The sequence below is a fragment of the Bubalus bubalis genome, chromosome 11, assembly GCF_019923935.1.
Source record: "Bubalus bubalis isolate 160015118507 breed Murrah chromosome 11, NDDB_SH_1, whole genome shotgun sequence".
Classification (NCBI taxonomy): domain Eukaryota; kingdom Metazoa; phylum Chordata; class Mammalia; order Artiodactyla; family Bovidae; genus Bubalus; species Bubalus bubalis.
In genome coordinates this window covers 22,486,632-22,506,647 of record NC_059167.1, presented here as the reverse complement: position 1 = coordinate 22,506,647, position 20,016 = coordinate 22,486,632, and the positions used below count along the sequence as shown (strand labels likewise).

General features: G+C 47.8%; 1 protein-coding gene across 2 annotated transcripts in view; it reads right to left on the bottom strand.

The window, feature by feature from the left end:
- Positions 1–14,598: 14,598 nt before the first annotated feature.
- Positions 14,599–20,016, bottom strand: part of DCAF5 (DDB1 and CUL4 associated factor 5) — a 94,415-nt gene continuing 88,997 nt past the window's right edge. For both annotated transcript variants that reach the window (XM_006056162.4, XM_006056160.4), the window contains exon 9: positions 14,599–19,270. In XM_006056162.4, the coding sequence (XP_006056224.1) occupies positions 17,501–19,270 (1,770 nt within the window). In that variant the 3' untranslated portion in view covers positions 14,599–17,500. The remainder of the gene's footprint in view (positions 19,271–20,016) is intronic.

Genomic DNA, 20,016 nt, shown 5'->3' with positions numbered 1-20,016 from the left:
CACTCCATTCCCCTCTTAAGAGAGGAAGTCAAAGTGGAAGGCCAGATGGCCTGGCCCAGGGGTAGTTCAGGCTCTGGGAAAATACTTGAGCTGAGGGTGATTCATAATTCCCATCCCACGCAGTGAAACCAGAGACTAGGTTGCTTATCCTTTACTTCATTCAGTGCTCACAAATGCCCTCTAAGGTAGATTATACTCTCACCATTCCCAGATGAAGGATCCCTGCCTCAGTGTTGAGATACCTTTACAAGTTTACATAGCTGATAGATGACAAAGCTGCTTCTCTCCAGGACCCAGAGTCTGTCATTCCACCCTGAGCTTTAGAATGGGGTTTGAAGTCACAGGTGGTTGTTATGGTGATGGGGTGGGATGGCAAAGATGAGCTCCAATAGGTGTTCTGACTGACTGCTGGCATCTGTTAGACACCAGAAGCCCTTGGGCAGGAAAGGAGACTTGGGTCAGATCCTGCTCCACTCGGACAGCCGTCTTGCCCTAGAAACACTGAGTACCACAGACTCTCTGATCTGGCCAAAGGTCCCAGGCCCAAGAGTAAATCCATTCAAATGGAGGGAGAATCCTGTGACAAAGGGGATCGTTATCCAAGGGCCATGCTTGGAGCACCTGTGAGTTCACAGGGGAACAGCACACCCAGTGAGTCATCGGGTTTAAAGCACCTGGGTCTGTGTCTAACACACCGTAGGTGCTCAATCTTGGGTTGCTGTTACTATGATAAAGACACTATCCTTACGCAGAAATTAGTAATAAATTGGAAAGCTGAATTTCCTTCTGGGCTGAGAGTTGGAGAGCTCCCCAGGGCCGGGGTTGTGGGAACCAGATGAAATTTGTTCCTAATGAGGGCTCTGTGGAAGCTCAGCAAGTAGTTCTATCAAATTAACAGGCCCAGCGGACACAAGGGAGCAGATTTCTTCCTGAGCCTGGGCCCTGCCATCCCTCAGCCCTTGGAAATCAGATTATCGGGTGGGCAGGGCCAGGGAGGAAACTGAACTAAATACAATTACTAGCCCCGGCTGGTCCATCTGAGCCTGGAACAGGGCAGGGAGGAGGGGAAGGCAGAGGGGAGTCAGAGCCTCACTCAGGAAGTTACAAATCCAAGGAAGTGGACAGGACAGGCCCATCCCTGCTGGAGGGCCTTGTTTCCATGAGCCCATCCTGGGATTAATTGTCTCATCCCCATGCTGTTCCCACAAAACACCAGTAACCCAGGCCTCCTTCCTTGGAGATAAGTGCAATAATTCCTTTTATAGCTATGATCCCATCCAGCCTTGGCTTGAATCTCCCTAGTGATGGGGTGTTTGTTACCCATCAAGTTCTTCCATTATTGATTCAAAAGCAGCCAACTGTAGGCAAAAGCCACTGATATCTGGCCTTAGATCTGGCCACAAAGTAGATGTAGAACCGTGGGTGGGCTTGGCCGCATTTCCTCACCTGTGAGATTTGTGGCCTTGTGGGAGGCACTGGGCGCGTGTTCTCCATGTCCTTCCACACTCTCCCATGGTGAGTTCTGACTTTACAGGTGGACTCTTGCTCATTGAAGGACATCAGCCCATCATGGTCTCGAGTTGACCTGGGTGTTGCCTTGGCTGTGGTGGTCCAGGCAGAGCCACCCCTTCAGACTTTCCTGCCACGACTGCAGGAAACTGCTCTTGCCAGATGAGAACAAGACAGCCTTTGCTCTGAGTGCTGATGATGAGGGCTACCCCGCCGCCATGGAGGAAGCCGGCCTGACACAAAGCAGACACACACGGAGGCAGAGCCGAGAGTTGCGGCGGAAAGGATAGGGCCTGAGAAATAAACGTCCACTGTATCCCAGAACTTTTCAGTTATGGGGGAGCCAATAAATTACTATTATTGTTCCATGCAGTTGGTTTAAGCTGCCTTTTCTGCCACTACCAGTCTCTTAATGGGCGGAGAAGCCTTAAACGTGTGGAGATTTTTCCTATAAACCGGCTATACCTCAATGAGGAAAATAATAAATTTTATTTAAAAAGTGAAAAAAAAAAAAAAAGTGTTTTCCTAATAGGAAACTGGCTTCTCGGAGTTTCGATTCAATGGCTGTGGTTACGGCACTGGCCGTGCACACTCGGTTTCCACAGGAAGCGAGACCAGGGATCTGCTGAGTCTCTCATCTCCCACCCAGGTCAGCAGTAAGCCAGGAGGGATAGGAGTTGTTGTCAGCTCTTCCAGAGAAAATGCAGCAGAGGAAGAGGAGGAGGAACAGGAGAGGAGTCCCAACAGCTCAGCTCATTACTGAGCCACCGCATTCCCTTTTCGGCTCCTACCGAAGTTGGGTTTAAGCTGGGTTTCTGTCGCTTGTATAGACATCCGACTCCTAAAACCATTCTTTCCATCTCTGCTCCCCAGCACCCAATACTGTCTGGCACATAAGAGACTCTCAGTTAAGATTATGACTTTACTTCCCATGATTTGGAGCCTTCTACCAATTTTGCCAAATTCAAGAATATGTTAGTGTATGTGGTTGTCTCTTTGGAGGAGCAGGTTCGATTTTTGGAAGGCAGGTTCAGCAAACGTCTCTCAAGTACTGTGCCAGGGGTTTTCACATATATTACTTCATCTACTATCCAAACCGCTGTAGGTAATTCTATGCCCATTTCCCAGAGAGAGAGAAACTGAGGCTCAGAGAAAGTTAAGTAGCATTTTAAAGTCACCCAGCTAAAACTGACGAAACCAGGAAGAGAAGATATGTCTTCTTAGAGTGACACTGTTGACTGGTGATAAACTTTCATCTAGTTAAGAGAACACCAAAGGCCTTGCGGGTCCCTTTCAACTTCCTTTGTGAGAAAACCCTCCCCCACAGGCTGGCCGTGACCCTCTTTGGGCAGTGGCGGACATGGTCTGCATGCAGCTAGTCAGTCCTGCCCTGGAGTCAGCTTTGAGTCAGTCCCAGGGAGCCTTTGCCAGTGCTGGTTTTTGAATCAGAAATTGTTCGCTGTGTTCTTAGCAACTTCAACTTAGAAGTTGCTAAGTTGTGTCTGACTTTGTGCGACCCCAGGGACTGCAGCACGCCAGATTTCCCTGTCCTTCACTATCAACGTCCATCGAGCCAGAAGGGCCAGAGGCAAAAGTGCACGTTTGAGGGAAATGGCCAGCAGGCAGGGTTAAGGTAGGTGAACTCACCCAGTTCCCTGTGAAACCAGAAGCTCAAAGAGGAAGAAGTTACTGGCAACCATGTGAGCATGCCCTCCCCCTCTGCCCATTCAAAGTGTAAAACAATTGTTTTTGATACACACACACACACACACACATACACACACACACATACACACACACACATACACACATATACACACACATACACATACACACATATACACACACATATACACACACACATATACACACATACACACACACACATACACACACACACATACACACACATATATATATACACACACATATACACACACATACACACACATACACACACACACACATACACACACACACACACACACACACACACATACACACAGTTGTACAGCCATCACTATAATCTAAGTTTAAAACATTTTCATCACCCGGAAAGAGACCTTATACCCATTAGCAGTCACTCCCCATTTGCCCTCAATCTCCCTTCCCCCAGTGCTAGGTTACTTAATCCACTTTCTGTTTCTTTAGATTTGCTAATTCTGGACATTTCATAAAAATGGAATCACACATCTTGTGGTCTTTTGTGCAGCTTTCTTTCACTTAACATAATGTTTTCAAAGGTCATCCACGTTGTAGCATGAATCAGTACTCTATGGCCAAATATTACCACATTGTATGGATATACCAACTGATGGAGTCATCAGTTCATGGACATTTGGGTTGTTTCTACCTTTTGGTTATTAGGAATCATTCTGTGATGAACATTCACGTGCAAGTTTTTGTGTGGTCCTGGTTTATTTATATATTCATCTCTGTTCCCCATTCTCAGGTTCCTTCCCACATAGGTAACTGTTTCAGTTTACGTAATGTTTTTTAGTTAATGTGTTTCTGATAAATGATTCCTCTTGGGTGTGTGCATTTTTAATTTGCTCACATGGTGGTATTATGTTGCAGTTCGTTTTCTGTACTTTTCTTTACTCAGCTCTGTAGTTTGGGGGTCCATCTATGTTGCCATGAGCAGCATCTGGTCCATTGTGCTATCTGCTGTGGGTCCTTAGGGGTGGGATACTACCACATTTTGGATCCCCATTTCCACTTTATTGTCCATTTTGCTGGCACCACACCCAAACCCACAGTGGACATCTGGTATGTGTCCCCTTCAGAACCTGGCGAGAATAGCTAGAACGTATGTCTGAGAGGATTCCTGGGACATAGAATATGTGCGTACTTACTTTGAGTGGTGCCTGACTATGAACAGTCTCCGCTGCTGGCAGACAAGACTGGGGCTGCAGAATTGTTCTTTTCATCCAATTTCCCCACACGGAAATAATAGCCTCAACAGATACTTGCCATCCCGACTTGCAAAGCCTCAGGACATCAGTACTGAGATGTACCATGCCTACTGAATGACAGAGATAGACACACCTTTTATTTCCTGTCTCACATCTCTTTACTAAGTTTCTAGGACACTGACTACATTTATACTTCCTGAGCTCATAAAGTGAGGTTGTTCTTTATCCCTCGTGGATAAAATTTATGAAGAAAAACTACTGTTTCACAATTTTTGTTTTGCTCTTGGGGTGCAAAGATCTTTGACCCTATAATGACCATCTTCTTTTTTTCTAACCAGGAGGTGAGTGGGAGGGGACTGGCTCCTTAAACTCTCCCAGCACTAGGAGCACCAAGGAACTGGGAAGAGAAGGGAGGATTCAAGGGATCAGCTGGGAATTTTCTCTGGGGTTTCTGCTGACTTCCTAGAAAGAGACTAAAATCCTTATGGATGGTGGAAACTGTGAAATTTCTTCCCTGGGAAAATGTCCTACATTTTGGGAGGATCAACCATCTGGGCAAAGCCCGAAGTTAACACATCCCTTGGAGTCTCCTAGGGGACGGGTTTCCTTTTGTTTGTTTGTTTTGGCTGCACTGCAGGGCATGCAGGATCTTAGCTCCCTGACTAGGGATTGAACTCATGCCCCCTGCAATGGAAGTGCAGCAGGGAAGTCTAAGTGGTTTCTTTTCAAGGGACTGGCTCAGAGCTTACCCTACAGCCCTACACCCACGGGTGCATCTTTTCACAAAGCACGTGCGTGTCATCATAAGTCTTTTGCAAAGAATCCATTTGTATGTAATGTGAATCCCTTTGTCCTCATTCTGGTTCCCCAAGTTCAGATTTCTCATAACTGGCTTTTCTTAAGTGAAGGCTATCCTCCTACTGGACAGACCAAACCCCTGTTGGACGGTCCCAGTGAGTCACTGGCAGGGCCCGGTGGACAGCTGGGAGTGGCTGCTGTGCCTGGGAGGGTTAGTGCTCTCTCTGCCTGTCGTCACTTCTTTCCCTCACTGACTCCTGGTTTTCAAATTCTAGCTCTGCCAAGTGGCTTCTGTGGCTGGCTTTATTTGAAAGTATTTAGGACAAAGAGAGAACCCAGCATTTCAAAACACTGAGCTTCACTTCCACGCCGCTTTCTCATAAATGCTGAGAGGGAACAGATTAGGAAGAGGAGATGCCACCTTTGGAGAAGTCACCCTGATTTTTCCCACTTCCAATGTCCTCAACATTTTGCTCAATACTGGCATCATAGACATGAGGTCAAAGGTCAGCAGGTCACTGGACCTGGAAGGAGATTATTATTCCTTAAAACCACCCATTTTAAAAAATTTTATTTATTTTTTAATATATTTGTGGCTGCACTGGGTCTTTGTTGTTGCGAACGGGCTTTTCTCTAGCTGCGGGGAGCAGGTGCTATTCTCTAGTTGAGGTGCGTAGGCTTCTCACTGTGGCCACTTCTCTAGCTGCGGAACACAGGCACGCGAGGGCTTCAGTAGTTGTGGTTCCTGGGCTTAGCTGCCCCACAGCATGTGGGATCTTCCCCAACCAGGGACTGAATCGTGCCCCCTGCATTGGTAGGCAGATTCTTAAACACTGGACCACCAGGAAGCCCGAAGACAAGATTATGATGAGACAAAAAGCGGCACTCTTTATCCAGTGCCTACTTCATGATGGATGTTGTGCTAATACTTGAGCCACTGGATGTGAAGAGCTGATTCATTGGGAAAGACTCTGATGATGGCAAAGATTGAAGGCAGGAGGAGAAGGGGGTGACAGAGGATGAGATGGTTGGATAGCATCACTGACTCAATGGAGATGAGTTTGAGCAAATTCCGGGAGATCGTGAAGGACAGGGAAGCCTGGTGTGCTGACGTCCATGGGAGTCGCAGAGTCAGACACGACTCAGTGACTGAAAAACAACAAATATATATATATGTATGTATGTACACACACACACACACACACACACACACACACACACACACACACACACACACATCCCTTTCCCACTAACTGTGACCATATTACTGCAAGGTAAGCCTTATCTCAGCTTTGTGTAGCCTACAACCCCAGGGTACCCTGGACACCACTGTCTACCCAACTAAGACCCTCATTTCTCTCTGACTCACTCTTCTGCTATTCGAAGGTGACTGGGCTCTGACTCAGAGCATGGGGAGGAAGAAGATTCCTTGGCACCAGGAAGGGGAAAGGGACACAGGGCTGTTAGTTCCCTCTCTGTGGGACTGAAGGCAAGCAGGGGCAGGAGAGAAAGGCCCAGGAGTGGGCAGAAAGGGGCACAGAGGGTCTGGTCACCAGAAGGCAGGGATGGTGCGGAAGTTGTTTCTCAATCCCACCCTCTGACCCCTCAGTCCTTCATAGAGCAGGACCCACAGCGTGTCCCAGGGGGAGGGCTGAATGGCAGAAGCACCTGGGAAACCACACAGCTGACCCTCTCTTGGCCTTGAAGTCACCTTGAGGGCTGAGAAGATTCCTGCGATGTCAGCCTGGCAGGGGTCACACATGTGTGGTGGGCTCAGGTTTTCCCTCCACCCGGCCTGTGCAATGACCTGGTCCTTGTGCTAAAGGCTGGTCAGAACAGGGGAAGGAAGGGAGACTGGGGAAGGGAACCCTGTAGGGAGGGAGTCCACAGTGCACTTAGCAGAAGGGTGAGGAGAGAATGAAGAAGACTGGGACTCAACATGCTTCCTTTTCTGGACTGGGAGCGCCACTGGAGGGGGCTGGCAGGACCACAGTGTGCAGCTGAGCAAATGGTGCCTCCCACCGCACTGGGAGGTGCCATTCATGTAGACCACAGTGCAGATGGCAACCCCTAGGGTCAGGCGCTCCACAGGCTGCAGGGCATAGGAGTAGTCATGCCCTCTGTGCCTTAGTTGCTGTTGTTTAGTCGCTAAGCTGTGTTTGACTCTTTCAGGCCCCATGGATTGCAGCAGGCCACACTCCTCTGTCCTCCACTATCTCCCAGTTTGCTCAAATGCATGTCCATTGAGTCAGTGATGCTATCTAACCATCTCTTCCTCTGCCGTCCCCTTCTCCTTTTGCCTTCAGTCTGACTCTGTCTGAAAAGCAACAGAGTCTTTTCCGATGAGTTGGTTCTTCGACTCAGGTGGCCAAAGTACTGGAGCTTCAGCTTCAGCATCAGTCCTTCCAATGAATATTCAGGGTTGATTTCCTTTACGATTGACTAGTTTGATCTCTATGCAGTCCAAGTGACTCTCAAGAGTCTTCTCCAGTACCACAGTTCAAAAGCATCAGTTCTTCAGTTCTCAGCCTTCTTCATGGTTCAACTCTCACATCTGTTCATGACTACTGGAAAGACCATAGCTTTGACAGTATGGACCTTTGTCTGAAAAGTGATGTCTCGGCTTTTTAATACATTGTCTAGGTTTGTCTCTGTGCCTAGAGAACATTTTAGAGGCTACTGCCTATTCTAGACTTTGAAGGTAGGAGCACTCAAGACTTGAGCATTGTCCAGGAATTGAAGAAGCCTTCTGAAGAGGCCATCATCAGTCATAAGGTCAAGTGGTTCTGGCAGGAGCCTGGCCAGAGAGGCCTTCCTGACTGCCATGTCTTGTCCCTGGCCCCATAGGCACCCAGGACTGAAATGGCAGAGTCCTTGATCTTTCCCTGCATCACCAATCACAAGAGTCAATCCCAGTTAAAAAGAGAAAGTCTAAATAATCTCAGGCACACATGAGCCAGTCCTCTACAATGACGACACAGCGTTGCCTCTTAGGCCTGCTGCCCCAACTGTTCCATCTAGGTTCTAAGTTTGACTTCTTTCCAGTGGAGACCCCAGAGGCATGCTTGCCATTGGTTTTTTGCCTTTTCGGGTCCCCATCCCTCCTCCTGGATTCCCATCAGTAAAAAGAGTGTAGATGTTTAGTGGGCAGGGGGTCCAAACCCCACCCCTCAGGGATACCTCAGTATACTCGCCCATTTTAGGGGGAAGCGAGGTTGCCCACTGGATCCCAGATTAGGGGAGCAGAGAGAGGAAGTCAGTAGTCAGATGGAGCTGCTCACTGGACTCAGTTGACCTCACAAGGAAGACACACAGCATCCCGATTCAACAGAAGCCAAGCCTAGGGCATCCTCTCCAGTCTCTCTGTAGAAGGACAAGCTGGGAGAGTTGTAGGATTTGGACACTGGCCTGAGCAGAAGGACAAACTTGCCTTTGTGTCAGCTCTTGCCCCCACGGTTAGCCAGACATGAACAAGGCAGGGTCTCTGCCAGCTCTTCCACCTGTTGGGGCTGCCCCGCTGTCCCCAGTCAGGCTAAACTAGGTGGCACCTGCTCATGGAATGCCAACCCAGGCAGGTGCTTGTAGAGCAGAGTGTTGGAGTTTTCTTTGAGCAGGGAAGTTTAAAACTGAGATAAAGATGAAGAGATCTGAACTGTAAGCTGCTTCTCACAGCTAGTTTAGGAAAAAGATCTTACCAGGACCCCACAGCTAAGATGAGTACAGAGATTTGGACAGTCTTCTTTGGTCTCCAACTGGGTAGATTCCATTTGAAATGTGTTCCTTCCTCTTCTGGTCCTTGGGTGCTCGTAACTGGAAAGTTCTTCTCTCATTCATGAGTGCCAGCATACCTAAAACCTAATGAGCTTACACAAAAAATCTACAAACAATAAATGCTGGAGAGGGTGTAGAGAAAAGGGAGACTTCTTGCACTGTTGGTAGGAATGTAAATTGATACAGCCACTGTGGAAGACAGTATGGAGATGCCTTTAAAAACTAGGAATAAAACTACCATATGACCCAACAATCCCACATAGGCATATACCCTGAGAAAGTCATAATTGAAAAAAGTTACATGTACCCCAATGTTTACCACAGCACTAGTTACAATAGCTAGGGCATGGAAGCAACCTAGATGTCCATTGACAGGTGAATGGGTAAAGAAGCTGTGGTACATATACACAATGGAATGTTACTCAGTCATAAAAAGGAACACATTTGAGTCAGTGCTCATGAGATGGATGAACCTAGAGCCTATTATACAGACTGAAGTAAGTCAGAAAGACAAATATCGTATACTAATGCATGTATATGGAATCTAGAAAGATGGTACTGATGAACCTACTTGCAGGCAGCCGTGGAGATGCAGATGTAGAGAACAGACTTATGCACATGGGGACGGGGATGGTGGAGAGGGTGGGGTGAATGGAGAGAGTAGAACGGAGACATATTCACTAACATATGTGAAATAGATAGCCAGTGGGAATTTGCTGTATGACTCAGGGAACTGAAAGCGGGGCTCTGTGACAACCTAGAGGGATGGGGTGGGTGGGAGGTGGGGGGAGGTTTAAGAGGCAGGGGACATATATATGGCTATGGCTGATTCATGTTGATGCATGACAGACACCAGCACGATACTGTAAAGAATTATCCTTCAATTAAAAATAAACAAAAAACCTAATGGCCATCCTCTGATCCCTTTGATCTTTTCTTCCAGTCTCCCAAGATGTTTATCAGTCCCCTCTGAAATTCATCCAAGAGACGTGCTGACCTTTCTGGGCACTGAAACATCAGGATGGCACTCAGCACCCTACGAGCCGTCAGAGTTGCTGAGAGGTGCAGCAACAAGTCACGTTAGTCTGAGGGTAAGGGCCCTGGCGTTGATTTTCTGCGGGTGAGGGTGGTCCAAGCTCAGCTGTCTCTGGTCTTCCTTTGCACAAGGCTTTTCCCTCCTCGCCCTGCCTCCTTCCAGGCCATCTTCAACCCCCACTAGGGCTGTGTACTGTTGTCAGAGCCCCGCTGGAGTCACACTGAGGGCGGGGAGAGCAAGGTAAGTGCCCCCCTTCCTCCTCCCCCTAAGAACTACATCTAGGAAGAGCATGATGTAAGGCAGGTGTTGGACTCAGATGCCAGGCCAAGCCACTAACTGGCCTTGGGCTCTCCTCAGAAACGAGGGGGTAGACTAGACAATACAGCTACCCACCCCACCCCTTCAGGAGCAGCCCTTCCTACCCTTTCTTTACCTTCTCTTCCGGCAGATGTGTTTTATCTAAAAAGTTCCCCGCCTCACCCAACCGCAGTATAATTTCACTGTCTCTTTTCCACCAGCAATTCAAATCCCTCCTTTCTCCTATTCCTCTGCTTACCCTCTTCAAAGGCCTGTGCTCTGAGATCTCTATTCCAGATCTGGCCTGAGGCTTTAGTGGGCGGGGACTGAACTCTGACCATTTCCCCTCTTGGCCAAGTCGGACTTCTTTTGTTTTTTTTTTTTTTATGGTTGAACTTCTTCTTAAATTAGATGTTACAAAATATTTAACACACATACACATGTGAAACAATCCTGCATGGAAAACTCTGGTCAAAACTTTTCTTTGGCACAAACACAGAACATTTCCATGGCTTCCCACTTTCTTGATTCTCTAGGGCTGGCCCATGGCCAGATGGAGGAATTTTAGCTCTCAAGCCAGAGAGAAGTTTGCTGTCCCAGCTCCTGAGGTCTGGGTCATCTCCAGTACCACCATATTAAGACTGTAGTTTAATAAAATCTGCCAGTATCCTCTGCCCCCTAGCCCCGAAGGATTGCTAATAGTTAAGCAAGGATCTATGGGCCCTGTCAGCCAAGTCTGGTTCTTTTTTAGAAGCTCTTAGACAAAGCCTTTAGACAGCTGGCTCCCCATGTTGGAGGTAGTGTCCAAGGCCTCAAACTCAGCTTTAGTCTGGTCCACTATAATGGGGATAATTTACTCTTTTCTATGATTTCTGAGTAAGAATAAGGTTTGCTTGTGTTGAATCTGTGTGCATGTTCAGTGTCCAAATTTTTGCGACCCCATGGACAGTAGACCACCAGGATCCTCTGTCCATGGAATTTTCCAGGCAAGAATACTGCAGTGGGTTGCCATTTCCTCCTTCACGGGTTCCCAACCCAGGGATAGAACCCATGTCTCTTGCATCTCTGGCATTGGCAGGTGAATTCTTTACCACTAGCGCCACCTGGGAAGCCCCAAGGATTGCTGCTGTTGCTGCTAAGTCACTTCAGTCGTGTCCAACTCTGTGCGACGCCATAGACGGCAACCAACCAGGCTCCCCCATCCCTGGGATTCTCCAGGCAAGAACACTGGAGTGGGTTGCCATTTCCTTCTCCAATGCATGAAAGTGAAAAGTGAAAGTGAAGTCGCTCAGTCGTGTCTGACTCTTAGCGACCCCATGGACTGCAGCCTACCAGGCTCCTCCGCCCATGGGATTTTCAAGGCAAGAGTACTGGAGTGGGGTGCCACTGCCTTCTCCCCCAAGGATTGCTAACAAACAGTAAATTCTTTCTCTGAAGGAGAAGTTACTTTCTATATTCCTTGGCAGACCCCATCCAAAAAAGCCTTCTTCATGGTTGCTGTCAACAAGCAATGAGGGCAGAGTAGAGAGGAATAATGAATGCAAACACTTTAGTGCTTTCTATACATAGGGCTCTAAGGCACAATAATATGCATGCACCCATGCACGCACATGTGTGCAAATGTTTTATCCTCTAACAATGTACTGGCATTTCCCCCCATTTTACAAATGAGGAGCTTGAGGTTCCGAGCAGCTGTATACTTACCAAAGATCTTGGCTCACCGGTTGGTTCTGGTGGGCACTATAGTGATGTCTCAGGAATGAGACTCATAGGAATGGGATGTAGACAGGACATGGAATTGTTAGGGGGACACACTGACTGAAACCGCCCGCCCTGGCCAGGCACCACAGTGACCATTTGCACGTTATTTTACGACAGGAGGTCCTGGTAAGGAACACAGAATGAACAAGCTACTGCCAACCAGAATTCAGGAAAGGTCAAGGGCAGATGCCAGGTGTCCTGCCACCTCCCAGAATCCTTCTCGCTGGCACCCATCTTGGCTGAGCAATGCACGGGGTACCAGGAAGGACCCTGACTCAGAGTGACTGGCCAGAGAAAACCCAGAAGTTAATCCCATCACAATAAAAATGCAAACTGCAAGCCACATGCCTGAGCAGTCTTCCTAGGTACCCTTACCTTCCTGCTCTCCACCCAGGTGCCCCTTTTCCCAGTAAAGTTTCTTGCTTTGTCAGCACATGTCTCCTCAGACAATTAACTTCTGAGTGTTAGACAACAGCCCACTCTCGGGCCCTAGAAGGGCCCCCCCAAAAACTTCCTGCAATAGTATGGAAAGAATGACATTTTAGAGTTGAGAGGGACCTTGATTGTACAGTTCCCAAGAATCTGAGTGATCTGCCCAAGGTTCATGAAGCTACTCCATTGAAGAATCAATACAGAATCCACTTCTTTTGTTATTTCAATGCTATTTCTATCCTGCTCACAGGTCTCTCTTATGAGGAAGGGAAAACAGACATTAGCTTTAGTAATTTAAGGTGGGGTCTTGGAGAGGCTAGAAATGTTAAAAAAAAAAACACTGACTCTGAAAGAAAAAATAAGTTTAAGAAGTGGTAAGGGGAAAAAAAAAAAAAAAAGAAGTGGTAAGGGGAAGCCCCAAATAGTGTCACGGACCATAGCATCTACGAATAGTCCAACAGGGAGATGTTACTCTCTGAAAGCCTATATCAACCACCAACAACCATACTTATCTGTTTTGGGTACTTGTTTCACTGTGCTGGTTCCCAGGGTTATTTTTTCCTGGAATGTATGCATTCCAGCAAAGCAAATTTCTCCCAAACCAATCCTTCACTTTTATGACTGACATTATAAATTTGGCAATTTTCAAGAATCTTGATGACCCGGTGTTTGAGGCTGATGTGGCACGTTCAACACTAGTTCTGTGATCTGGAAGCAGTGCGAAGGCATCTAGCATCTCACTCCTCCTACTGCAGCCGTCCTATTCTTCCTCCCTTCAAACATCTTCCATGTCAGCTTCCCTGGACCACATCTCTCGTGACTAAAGATCTCGGTTAGTTAGCACCCTGGTAACTTTCTGTTTTACTACCTTTCTCCAGCCTTGGTGGAGGTACTGACAAAGTCAGATACAGGGAGACTCGAAAGCTAGCATTCTATATTTCAGCTGGAATATTCCATTAGCTCATGGCTTTGGGCTCCAGAAAGGAGTCATTTCCCAGTAATTTGAAATACTAGATACTCGATTTCCTTACAATGTGACTCTCTTGTAGATAAGCACTGTGGGCCCCTGCTGCACAGCTCAAGTAAACTGTTGAGGGAACAGGACTGACCAACTCTTCCTGCTGTCCCTGGCCAGGTCAGCGCTGGCCCAGTGAAGTTTATCTTTGCCTTTCAGCCTCCTTCCTGAGAAGCATCTTACCACCTTTTTACTAAGAGTGAAGTGCAATTAGGGTAGATGGCTTAGATTTTCTTTTCATATACATTTTTCTTCTGCTGCATGTGGGAAGCACTGTACTTTGAAGAAATTCAAAATTATTCCCGAGACACTGAATGTTATTTTTACTCCAGCATCAGTGCTCAAGGACAAATGAGCACTTAGATGAAAATATCCCGCCCGAGAGAAACACACAGCTTGTCCAGAGCCCTTATCCTGATGCTGTGGGCAAGTCTGGACTCACCAAGCCGTGCTTCACCTTTGTATTTCAATTGCTGGCACGTTGCCTTGCTTAGGTCATAAGGGACGGATAGTCTTCCTTTGGCAGTATAGATTTTCCTCACAAGAATTTTGGTTGGCAAGAACTTTTCAATTAACTGAAAGAGGCAGCTTTATAGGCAGGAGATATACAATGGGTTGGGTTTATTTTTAATTTCTCTTAGAAGTTTACCATGTATGTCTGGGACAGGGCAGGAAAAACAACTTGATATTTGGAAACATCAGAAAACATAACTCTTTGGAGGCTGTCTGCAACATCACTTTGCTGCATCTTTCCCTCAGTTCTGACTAACAAAAGGGTCAATTCCAGGATTTCAGTATCCTCAGTCCATCTAAGCCTGGGAAAGGAGATCAAGTAGATACTTCCTCCAACTCTCGATTTTGTGGTCCTAATGTGACCTTTGTCCCAATACCTAGAAATGACCTTGACCACTGGCATCGAGGCAGTGTACCACAGCTTTTCTTCTAGTGTTCAGGGTGGCTTTGAATCAAGTTTCCAATTAGGAAAGAATTGAAACAGGAAAGGAATAAAGGAGGAGGGGTGTCTAAGCAACCAAGTCTTCCCTGGAAGAGAAGAGGAAGCCATGAGAAGTGAATAATAGGTTTATTTGCATATACATAAGAGAAGAGCTAGCGTTGCTGGGAGAGAGGCAAGGGCTTGTGAGGAGGTAAGGCTTCAGCAGAGGAAGGCACCTTGACAAACAAGGACTCCGGGCTCAGTAAACCAAGCACAGTTGCAACCTTCTTTTGCCCCAAGCCCACTACTCATTTAACTCATTTACCTGTTGTCAGAGAGACATGGGAATCACTTACAAAACCAGGTGGTAAATAAAGTGGAGGGAACCAATTTTATAAATCTGGACCAGCCACTTAAAACTTTATGTACAGGATGCAGAAAAAACCCATAAGAGGCACCTTTGAATAGCCCAAACCTAATCAAGTGCCATCTGCCCTGTTAGTAAAAATAGCTATCACGGAAGAATCTGGGGATTAAATGTGCCTCCAAAGTTGAGGCCTCAATCCTACAAGTTTAGGCAAAGGGACCCTAGAAGTGGAAGTTCCTGCCAGGTTTGCAGGACCATGATCACAGACAGGAGATCTCTGGGGATCAGAGTGGAATGGCTACAGAAACACGCATTTCTCAGCCTGCTTCTGTGGCTACGCTGTGGGGCCGAGCTCCTGACAAGCAGAATCTGGGGTGTCTCCCAAGGATGGAAGGCATCCTTGCTAAAAACATCTTTTCTTGGATTCTAAAGTTGAACCAGAATGAACTTTGACTTCTCTTCTGAGTATCCAAATGAGATAAAGACTCTTAACATGAAAAGATCAAGTTCTGCATTTGGGAACAGTGACTACCCAGTGGCTAGTTCTCAAGGGAGCTTTACCTACTTCTTTTTCTCCAGGAAGATATGTGGATTGTCCTTAGAGAAGTCAGAAGTGGCCAGCTACTGACTAGATGCAGTAATATAAAACAAAAAGATTGGACATGCTGACTAGGAAGGGGAAGAGAAACACACACTGAGTGATTATATCTTTTTTTTTTGTATATAAAGGATTAAAAAATTCCAATTTAATAATAAATTTTGGAAAAGCAAATGTAAAATGACTTGGGCTTATAAAACCAGAATTTACAATTATCTGTGTATAGTCAAAGATAAATCATAGAACCGTTCTGATTACAGATTAAAGTAATTCTACTGGTTACAGAATCACTGACCCACTCCCCGGTGAGATTACAGTTGTTCAATTGTAAGCATCTCCACTGCTACTCACACTCCTTTGTCTCCTCCTCTTCAGACAGTGTTTTCACACCCAAGTCACAGCACACACACCAGGCACATCTTTCTTTTCACAAAACTTAGCAAGATGATCCCTCCTTCTGGCTTAGATCAACAACCTTCTTTTATAAATAACCCCCCTTCCCCTGGTCACTAAATGCGTCCACGTCTTCATCCTCCACAGGCTCCCTCCCCTTGGTCCCAGTTCCAGTAGGACATGTTCATCCCTAAAAAGCACGCTGGATTTGTGAGGCCACACCAGTCACAAGCTAGGACCTCCCCAGGCCCATGGCGCTGGGCTCCTGGGTTGTCCAGTGCCTTTGTGCTCAAGAAAGCTGTAGTGTTCTCTCCCCCTCATCTCTGCCCAGCATTCTCCTGCCCTTTCATGACATCCACGCCAACAAGCTGTCTGCCATTTTAGGTTTCCCTGTCTTGTACAAGCCTTCATCAATAACCAAGTGACTGTAACTACCACGGCAATGCTGAAAAGATCCTTGTCTTTTCCTCTCTCAATCTTTATCTACCTTCATGAACAGAGTCTCCTCTAGAGGCCAGTGACTCTTCTCTCCACACTCTCTGCATCCTGAGGGACCCACTCAATAAGAATCTGTTACTCTGAGATACCTACTCTGCAAGATCCAGTCACAACACCACAGCCTCTGTGAACTGCAGGCTGGAGGGAAGATGCCAGGCCCACCAACTCTGATTGATCATTTCGGGTTAAATTAAATGAACGCAGTACCACACTCTGCTCTTCCCTACACTTCTTCATTAACACACCTATAACATCCACTTTAGTAGTCTGAGCACAAAGCTCTTGAGAGCTCTCTTTCCCCTTCTTTCCATAGGCCGAGATGCCACCATGTGGGGCCAAGCAAGTGCCTGCTGGCCTTCTGAGTGCCTCTTAGGAACTAGCGCCTAACTTGTTAAAGTGTTACCCACAACCAGTTATATTCTACGGCCCCTACAGAACGGTGCTGCACCATCAATCAATTTGCAACCAGTGAACTTTATCAGGGATCTATGTTCTCTCAAATCTGATCTTAACTGCTAACCTCTCATGAGCATGAAAATCGCTCCACTTTTAGTACACCTACTTTAATGCTCAATGAAGAAGTGCTACTGAGAAAACATGGAAGATTTCTTTAAGAAAGGAACCACGCTTTCCTTCCCAGCACAGCCAGTGGGCTGAAGGCCTGTTTCCACTCTTGTCTCCATTCTTTCAGCGTGAATCCACTACTCACTGGCAACACAGTCTGATTTAGCAGGCACTCATCATTAAAACCAGAACATCTATGGCATATAAACGAGGTGAGATGGCAAAAAACACAGATCCAGAGAGCCTTTCTGATGGAGAATGGAAAGAAAAGTCTGAGACAGTGAGCTCATGCGTGCCAGTGCACACACATGAGAACCAGTCAAACATCTCAACAAGGATTTACTGTAACAGAATCTGCACAGGTACACTATGCTCAAGTCTTACTAGAAAGGACTCACTTGCATTTTTTCCCTTTCTTAACGCAGCACGACCAATGGCCAGCTAAACATCAGACCCATTGTTGAATAGAAGGGAGCAGCATCAGACACAAAATTCCAGGCCCTGGTTTTACGTGCCTTTAATACTATTTTTCCTTTCCTCTGTGTTCACTAAACAGGATATAAATTTTTGTAAAGCTACTTTTCATAGCTTTTTGTTTTCCCTTTGTATTTATCATGTTTTTAATTTCTTCTCTGAAGAGGAATTCTCCGAATCTGGGTCTTCCAATTCAATTCGGTGCCTCTTGAGGCCACTATGGCCATGAACAGCCCTGCTGCTGTCTGTGTCTGGGGGGTCAGTGGGGTCCTCTCTCGTTCCAGCACTGGGGGACTCACAGGCCATTTCAGACCCACAACAATCTTTGTGTAGGAGTATCCCTGTCAGGGACAAGTTATCGTGGTCAGTGTCCACACGTCCTGGGGAAGAGCAGGCCAGTGCCTCCAGCTCCCCAAAGTTCTGCCCATTGCTGTGGGGGTGTGGGGGGCGGGGGTGCAAGCGTCCATTGTTGTGGTTGGCACAGATGGTTTCGAGGCTCCTCTCCTCACTGTCATCAGACTGGGTCCTGAGACAGTTGCCAGACCCGCTGCTCAGAGTGGAGCCAGACGCCTTGGGGACAGGAGGGGAGGGTGGCTCCTCAGCCCGGCTGCTCAGGGCCTTGCTTAGGGCCTTTCCATTGAGCTTCTTGGTTTCAAAAGTGTGTTCTACAGTGCCACCATTGTTGGAGTCCTGAGAAGCATCCTCGGGTGCCTCTGCCCAAGGGTGGCCACTGGGCTCGGGGCCTGGGCCATTGTTGGGGCTTACGGCAGAAGTCCCTTCTTTAAAAGCGTCCTTGCTGCGGCCTTCCGGCGGCAGGTCCTGGGTCCTCTGGGCCACGGCCGTGTTTAGACAGGCTTCCTTGCTGGAAGAAGGGGCTGCGTTGTCCTTGTGGCTGGTTCCCGCCCTCCCTTCATCGGCCTCCCCAGACACGAGCGAGCTCTCTCCATCTTTGTTGTTTGAGTAGGAGATGTAGGAGTAGCGGAGCCACTTGTAAGCTTTATAAATCTTCCGCTCAACTGACTCTATGTCGGAAGTTGGCGATGCTCGGCTTGGCTGAATCTCCAGAGTGGACGCGCTCCGCTCAGGGGAGGAGGTGGGGGAGGAAGAGAGGTCATCTACTTTGATCTGGGGGTAATCATAGTTGTCTTCACCAATGTAGGTGTCAGTGGGCTTGGGAGGGGCGCCAGGCCTCTCTTCTCGAGGCGTCTTCTGCCGGCGCCGCATGGCGTTCCGCTGCCGGGTGGATGCGCGCCGTTCGTTCAGCTCCTCCTCGTCCTCAGAGCTGCTGGAGCTGCTGGAGCTGCTGGACTCGTCTTCGGGGCTGGGAGACCGTGGCCGCGGAAAGAGGTCTGTGTCCAGTTCCACCTCACAGGCATTCTCTTCAGAGTCAGACTCGTTGGAAAGGGCCAGGAGGCGTTTGTCCTGGTAGCGCCGCAGGGCAGACAGGCGCTGCTGGCGAGACGTGGCATCCTCACACGAGGGCAGCGGTGGGGTGGACGCCACCACATTTGTGGCAGTGACCCGCAGGGGGCCCAGGTGGAAGGCGCTGTCGGCAGACTCATCCACTGTGGGCGGAGGGGAGCGGGGCAGCGAGGCCGAGGACTCGGAGTCGGTGTAGCCCGAGCGCTCGCTGACCCCCGCGTGCAGCTGGAGGATGGTGCTCTCGCTGAGGTCACTGTCCGAGTCAGAGCTCCAGCCCTCGATCTCGCGACGCACCAGGGAGTCAAAGAAGGCCATCATCCGGGGGTCTTCCTGCACCGACTGGTTGGCGTAGTCGTGAGACAGGCCACTCCCACTGTTCAGCACAAGGCTGATGTACTCTTCGTGGGTATAGAGACAGCGAGAATCATCCTCAATCCGACCATCCAGATCTCCGGTACATCCTGGCTGCTTGTACGGGCTCCAGATCTGCACAGAAAGTGAAAACAAAACCAAGAAAGCCTGATTGGAATGTATTCTAAAGCTGTTGGCCATAAAGAGCTTCCCCAGACTCTCCCTGTCATTTAGCCAGGACTTGCTAACCAACTTTAAGCCCAGGATAAACACATACCATGACTCCCATTGCCCCCCTCCCCTTTAGCTTCCTCTACCAGTAGCCTGGAAATCACAATAACCCCCTACATAATATCAGAGGACAGAGGATGACTTGAAGATTGCCCAGTGTGTTCAAAACTCTCAGAAGACTGGAGAGGTACCACTTTTCCAAAGTGAAAACAGACCAGCAGTCAGTCCTCTGCAACAGTTAATATTTCAGCCTATAACCACTTCTCCCCAAATGCAACATTTCTATTTTTAACTAATGGGAATTGCTTAGTGGAGCTTGGGAAGAACAGCCAGCTGCCTACACTGCAGTTCCCTCTTGGACATGCAGGCATCAGTTACCCAGGAAACTGGGTTCCCTTAACCAGGGAGCTGCTGGCTTGCTCCCCAACTATTCTGTTAGCTATTGGAGTAGGCAGGACTCACCCTCCAAGCCCACAGACCCATCTCTTAATACATTCCACAGTCAGACCTATGCGCTCATAGCCAAAAAGTGGCAGAACTAGGATTCAGACTAAAGTCTGTCTGAATGCAAAAGCCCAGCTTTATGAGCTGAATTAAGTTATGCAAAAGTGGAGTTCAAGGTAATTAAGCTGTCACTGCAGATGAGAACG